At 48.4% G+C, this 6,801-nt stretch overlaps 1 protein-coding gene across 1 annotated transcript; it reads left to right on the forward strand.

Annotated features, from left to right (window-relative positions):
• Positions 1–4: 4 nt before the first annotated feature.
• CUTC (cutC copper transporter) lies at positions 5–4,099 on the forward strand (the record flags this gene model as incomplete). The annotated part of the gene is made up of 6 exons (XM_010013060.1): positions 5–209; positions 1,475–1,510; positions 1,885–2,018; positions 2,584–2,611; positions 2,958–3,063; positions 3,661–4,099. Coding segments are annotated over 6 exons (621 nt in total), but the record flags the coding sequence as incomplete, so codon positions are not given.
• Positions 4,100–6,801: the final 2,702 nt, after the last annotated feature.

Genomic DNA, 6,801 nt, shown 5'->3' on the forward strand with positions numbered 1-6,801 from the left:
GCTGCTGCAGGTGGTGAAGCAGTGCGTGCGGGTCCCAGTGTTCGTGATGATCCGACCTCGCGGCGGCGATTTCCTCTACTCAGACCGGGAGGTGGAAGTGATGAAAGCCGATATTCGCCTTGCGAAGCTGCACGGGGCTGATGGGCTGGTGTTTGGAGCCCTCACAGAGGATGGGCGCATTGATACAGAGCTTTGCACAGCGTTGCTGGGTAAGAGGGTCTCCAGTCATAAATGCTGTGTTGAGTCCCATGTGGTATCTGCACTGGGGCTGGGGGTGGAAGTTCAGTGCTGCTCTGTCTGGTGATATGGAAAGAGCTGTGCAAGGTCCTTTGGTCTGCTTATCTTGTCTGTGGTCTTGCCATTTCTCTCTGCCTTCTCCAGTTCCATGCATGGTCATACCTGAGAGACGTTAAATAGCTTTGCAGATGTAAGAGGAGCTTTGCCGATGTAAGAAGTTTTACAGACCAAGGGCCACTTCCCCAAGCAGCTCTCATAGAAGGAGAGAGGCTTAGGTGAGCTGCTTTGAGGGCATTAGGGTATTAAACTGTTGGATTCTCTCTCTTCTTCGTTTTCTTTGCCCTTTGTTCTTTTTTACTTCCCCATCCCTGCTACAAGTGTCTAGGATATGTCTTTCCCGGACTTTGGCCTTGTGGGTAACTGGCAACTCATCTTCATTCTTCACTCTGACATACCCAGTGAGAAAAGATGACAGAGATGGAAATGTGTAAAAGGCTGCTGGAGCTGTAGTGGGAAAATGTTAGTCCAGACCTGTGACATGGAGAGAGAGAGAGAGAGTTTGCTTCCGCATCTTTTCTGTGAGCTACAGCTAAAGCTAAAGCTGAGCCTTTCCCTGGTGATGTGGTGCTGAGGTTCTCATGTGAAGGTGCATGTGCTGTAGGGAGTGCGGCAAAAGAGGAGGGTCTTGCCAGGGTTTGCCTGAACTAGAGCATGAGGTGCTCTGCTGGAACCAGTGTTTCTAGGGAAGCAGGCAGTTAGATTTCTTTTCATAGAAATAAATAAGCTTTGCACAGTAAATAGAGCCCCACAGGTGAGGTTTGCTGTCATCTGAGAGCAGAAATTGGAGTTAGTGAAAGAAATGGTAAAAATCAGCTATCCTGCTTTCAAAGAGCGCTGATCCCATCCCTTCCACAGGTAGATGATAAAACTGCCCTGCTTCCTTCCTGCGGAGAAAGACATTTCTGGTGGGCATGAGGGTTCTGCATGATCCAGATGAGATGGGAGATTTTGGTGTTACCCATAAAAACAAAGGTTTGTTGCTTTCTTAAAGGGCAGAAGAACTCCTCTCCACCAAAGAGCAGCAGCTGCGTTGTTCCCAGCAAGTACTGGGGCTCTTCTGTGCACCCTAGGAATGGCATGAGAAGCATCTGTCCTGTTCCACCTCATGTGCTTTTCTGGTTCTAGCACAAGGGACTCTCTGTACCATCCTGACTGACTGTATGTCTTCTTATTGCAGCGGTGTGCCGTCCCCTGCCAGTCACATTTCACCGAGGTGAGTAGGACCAGCCTCTGCCCCGCCACCAGGGGAAGGTGGGGCTGGAAGGGAGCTGGAGCTGAGCTTAAATGCTCTTTGGAGGGGGGAAAACTCTGCAAGAGCAGGATGTGGCTCTGCTGATCCCCCAGGAGGAGAAAGATCCAGGGTGTCCAGGCTTGAGGGGTTGTGTTGCTATCCTGTGTGGAGAGGAGGTGCTTGAGGAGCTGAGCGCAAGGGGCCCTGCCACTACTGCAAGGGGGATGTTATATTCAGGAGCTGTGGCCCCCTGCAGGGCAGCCACTGTGAGAAGGGCCCTTCCTGTTGTCGTCTCCTGAGCTGGCTAAGAGCATGATGAGCTGAGTGGTTTCTGAGCTGTTCTGTTGGTCCTTCAGCCTTCGACATGGTGCACGACCCCCTGGTGGCACTGGAGACCCTGATTTCTCTGGGGTTTGAGCGGGTGCTGACGAGTGGCTGCGACAGCTCAGCGCTGGAAGGGTTGTCCTTAATCAAGAGGCTTGCAGAACAAGTAGGTGTTCCTTGTGCTCCCCCGGATTACTGTGTCTGCTTCCTGGGCATTTCTTGGACGCAGGTCCTTTATGGTAACTCTCATTTCTGCAAGGGAACTTCTGTCAAGGAGCGCTTGGCCTTAATCAGTTTTCCCAAGTCCACAAAGGCCGGATCCCAAATTCTCCATGGCAGAGATTGGTCGGGTTGTTCTTGCTTGCAGACTGGCAGGAGGGCGGTAGGAGTTGGTTTCAGCAGCTGGTGGGATTAGCCCATGCACACAGCAAAGTGAGGTCCCTGCTTGGGAGTCTTACAGTTCTTGCTAGGAAAATGGAATGGAGGTACCTGAGAAGTAGGAGGAAAAGTGGTGGCAAGTTGTCTTAACTGTAACTGCATATTCTTTTTCACTATTCCTTGTAAAACATTAATAATAAAAAATAGATGGGTGAGAGTACACAAATTGTAAGCTGTAGTGACATCCATGAGCTTATGGAAGGAGTTGCATGTAAGGTTTCTTTGCTGCCCCACAAAAGCACGTGTGGATGTGGTGCTGAGCAATATCATTAACATGTTACTCTTTTTTTCAGGCGAAGGGCAGAATTGTTGTGGTGCCAGGTAATGTTTTTGGTTTTTTTTATTGTCATCTGCAACAGGTCCTATAGTCCCTAGCCCCTGCTTCCTAGTCTCTTGCCCTCGGATGTGCTGTGTGAGCAAAAGCCACGCAGGCGGCTGGGGATGGCAGAGCCCTGCAGCTGCTGCTCTGGAGGATTTGGGAACAGATCTAGGTATATGGGAGAACATGAACCAAGACTTCTCCCATCACTTTTCACTGCCTGGATCTCCACTGTCCCAAAGACTGTCTTTTCCCTTCAGTGTAGGTGTTTTTTGTCCCTTAGTGAATAGGTCCCAGGGTGATGACAGGTCTGGGACAGTGGCTGTGTATGACATATCTTCCCACCAGGGGGTGGCATCACGGAGCGCAACCTGCAGAGGATTCTGGAAGGCTCCACTGCGTCTGAGTTTCACTGCTCGGCTCGCTCAGCCCGCGACTCGGGGATGAAGTTCAGGTAACTGATTATTTAGTTCTATTTGTTAGCAAAATCTGTGCAATGGAAAAGCTGGATTAATGGGAACATGAGTTTGTAGAACAGGCATAAATTTCAAACAGCTTCCTGGGTGCTAATTGCGCTCTTGTGGTTGGGATCATGATGCATGGCTCTGTATTCTGCAGTGTGTGAATCCAGCGGTGCTCCTCATCTGGATGTGAGTTCTGTGCAGAACTGGTCCCTTAGGGCGTTTCGTCTGCTACTGCTACCCTAGGTCTTGTGAGTGCACTTGTGTGGCACCTGGGAAGGCAGGTTCTCATGTAGTTGTCTTAAACCCTTAACACAAGCATGTAGGATTTGGGAGGCCAGTGGGATGTGCCTCTGAGGAATGGGTGAGGAATGGTTTACACTTGTCCACAGGTCTGCACTGGGTTTTGTGTTAATGCTGTTGTTCCTTGTCTTTGGATTATTCTTCTTTCTATTACTGTCTCATCTTCATTTTAGGTGGTACCAGCAGCTTCTCTGGTCACTGCTGAGACTAGGGGAGATGGTGGGTTTTAATTCGTGTCTTACTTGCCTGTACAACCTGCAGATAGTAACCACCGGTTTTCCTGACAGGAATCCAAATGTTGCCATGGGAGCGTCCTTCTCTGCCCCCGAGTACTCCATAAAGGTGGCTGATGTTGCCAAAGTGAGGACCCTGAACGCAATCGCAAAGAACATTCTGTAGTGGAAGGCACCGTGCTGGACAAGAGCGCTGGGACTCCAGGGTCTTCCCTGCCACATGGACAGATGGGTCCTGCTTCTGTCCTCAGGCTGCAGAGAGTGCAAACTAGGTGATGGAGCCTGACATCTCCTCCCTTGGCTTTCCCTGAATGACTAGTCCCTGGCCTGGAAACTTATGTTGGCCATTTTAAATAAAAGGACTCATTCCCAGATGTTGCAGCAACAAGGTGTTGGGCATTATCTGGGAGGAAGGAAGCTGAGCAAGTAGGGGGACTGAATTGTGTAGCACTGCATGTGATTGTCAAATAAACACTGCAGCTGCCCCCCTCTTTCTGTGCTTTTTGGTTCTGTTTGTGTTCTACAAGTGTGACTGTGATCCATGTTGCATAGCCTGAATTAAGCAGGCCTCTGCTGTACCAGAGGAGAATACAATCACATCCAGAATTCCAGGGAGGGAAATGGCTACAGCTGGAAAAAAAGCCTGCTGTGGTCAGCCAGTAGGATAGCTGGGGGTTAGCAATGGAGCAGCTGCTAGATAAAAGCACGTTGATAGGTAAAGGTGATAAACACATTAAGTTCTAATGGGAAGGAGTTTGCATATCTGACTGATGAGGTGAGGTAGTTGTGAGTGCTTGAGGCAGGGTGGGCATACTATGGAATACCTTGGAAAGACAAGGTACTTTTACTAAGGGAGTTTCCAGGTCCTTTCCTCAATGTGAAGAACTGTTTGTTCTCCAGATGGTGCTCAGGGGAATGTGCCTGTTTGGTTATTGCTGCCTACATGGAAGCCTTAGTTACCCTTCAAAATACCTACTGAAAGATCTGAATGGCATCAGAGTTATCCATTAAAAGAGTTGAGACCCAGAGAGAAAGCACCTCTGTAGCTGCCTGCTCTTCTCTAAATGATACAAAAGCTGAAGAGAATCCCTCTGACAGCAGAGATAGGAGACCTTCTTGGGAAGCAAAACCAGGTTTTTGGATGTCTGCTCATCTTGGCAATAGCCTGTGAGGATGTACAGGAAAATGTAGTATTTGACAAGGTGGCAGCACCTTTTGTCACCTTAAGCAGAATTGGGTCATTGAATACCTGTAACCAAGGTATATGTTCAGCCCAAAGGGTACAGCTGTCTTTTCACATGGATCCATCAGAGGTATCGGTGTCTCTCCAAAACACATCTTGGGAGCAGACCTGTAGTTCTCAACACAGGAGCTGGGAAGGGAATGGCTGCTCAGTACTGGTGTCAGAGCCTGCTGTGGCACTGATAGATGTGCAGGCAATAGGAAGGATCCAAAGTCAGAAGAAATGATTATTTGTGGTTGAGTTCAATGTAGTTCAGAATACCCGATTTAAGAGTTCATGGCTTATGTTGTAAGATTTCATGAGTCACAGTGATGATTACGATACCAGTAGCTCAATTAATGTGAGTATTCTGCTGACACAGCTCCCCCAGCATCATAAACAGTTTTTCTTTCCTTCTGCCTACATTTATAGAAAAAGGGAAAAAAAAAAATAAGGCTTGGGGTTAGACATGGGGTTACAACAGAACCAACCCTTCAGAAATAATGATGAGCAGTGAGGGCTGGACTAACTTGTCAGTTGCCTTGCAGAAGCCTTTGTCCTGGACCAGACCCTGTGTGAGACAGTTCTGAAGCACTGCTTAATTTTGAAAACCTAATTTACAAGATGATGGACAGCAGATGGGGAAAGGCAGGGGAGCACAGGGGAATGGTGTGGTATTGGCCAAAGGGGTCTTTCCACTTTGATTAGCTTGATCCCAGTGAATATTTTCTGGGTATTATAGTCAAAGAAGCTTTATGGAAAGAGCTGGAGGACAGTAAGGTGGTTTTGTGAGTTTAAAAACTAAAGGAGCATGTCCCAGGTATGAGGGTAGAGGAAGGGAGGGAGTGCTTGCTTTGAATATTAAAGATAGTTGGCAAACTGTGCTGAGCAAAGCACTTCAACTCTGAATGAGAGACCGAAGATGGGGTGAGGATGGGCTGTGACATACTGAAAACGAGACAAGTGATGGGACAGAGCATTAAATAGGATGTGTCACGAGCAAGTGGCAGCAGTGCTCCAGGTGGGTATGAGCAAGGCCACAGGACACCTGTGGCAGTAGAAAGAAGAATCCCATCAGCACTCTGAAGAAGGGCTGAGGAAGACTGCTTCATTCACTTATCTGTTGCTGCTGTCATGGGCAGCATATTCATTCTGGCCTGCAGGACCCAGCACTAGAGGTAGCTTTATCTATGAAAACAAGTGGATTTAATCAGAGAAACCGATAATAATTAGCCAGTGAACTGAACATTGAACCCTTCTCTGGCATTAATGATAAGGGGGTTGTTCCTGAGTAATTACTCACTGTATCATCCTTGACTTCTAAGTTACCTACTAAATCTATGAACAATGAGACAGCAGAATTCTTGCAGTCATGCTGCAGCCCCCTTTTACCTACTGATCCTCAAGAACGTGCATGATGAAGCAAATTCAGTTCTGGCCTTAGAGTATCACCACCTGTATCTGGCCCCACACTTCCACCTTTCTAACCAGTAGGGTGATGACGTAGTGGCAGTCACCCTCCTTGAGAATGGTTGTCTGGCCATCTGAGATGTTAGGAGTTGCTTTAGAAAGAAGATTCAAAGTCTCTTACGGGTTTTGTGGTCAGCTAGCTGCTATAACATCCAGACAACGCAGAGATGTGGGAAGAGAGATGCAAAAAGAAGAGCTGGGAAAGTCTTCAGGCTCTGCAGGCTGGAAGAAGCTGGTAAGAGGAACCCAGACCCTGGGGACTCGGGAAGACCCCTGCAGCATGCGGTCAGCTCAGCTACCAGATGCTGCAAGATCCTAGGCCTGGAGCACTGGTGGTGTCCTGGGCCTCCTTGCTGGGTGGCACATGAGAAAAAGGTTCCTGTTGTCTTTGTCTTCTGAGAGACCAGCCTTTGCTGGACTTTTTGGCAGCATTCAGCAGGCTTGTTCTGGCAGGAGAGGTCTGTTGCACCAAAGTAGTGTCTTTAGCGGGTCCATATGAGCTT

This window comes from Nestor notabilis, unplaced genomic scaffold (assembly GCF_000696875.1).
Source record: "Nestor notabilis isolate BGI_N333 unplaced genomic scaffold, ASM69687v1 scaffold18634, whole genome shotgun sequence".
NCBI classification, from domain to species: Eukaryota; Metazoa; Chordata; class Aves; order Psittaciformes; family Psittacidae; genus Nestor; species Nestor notabilis.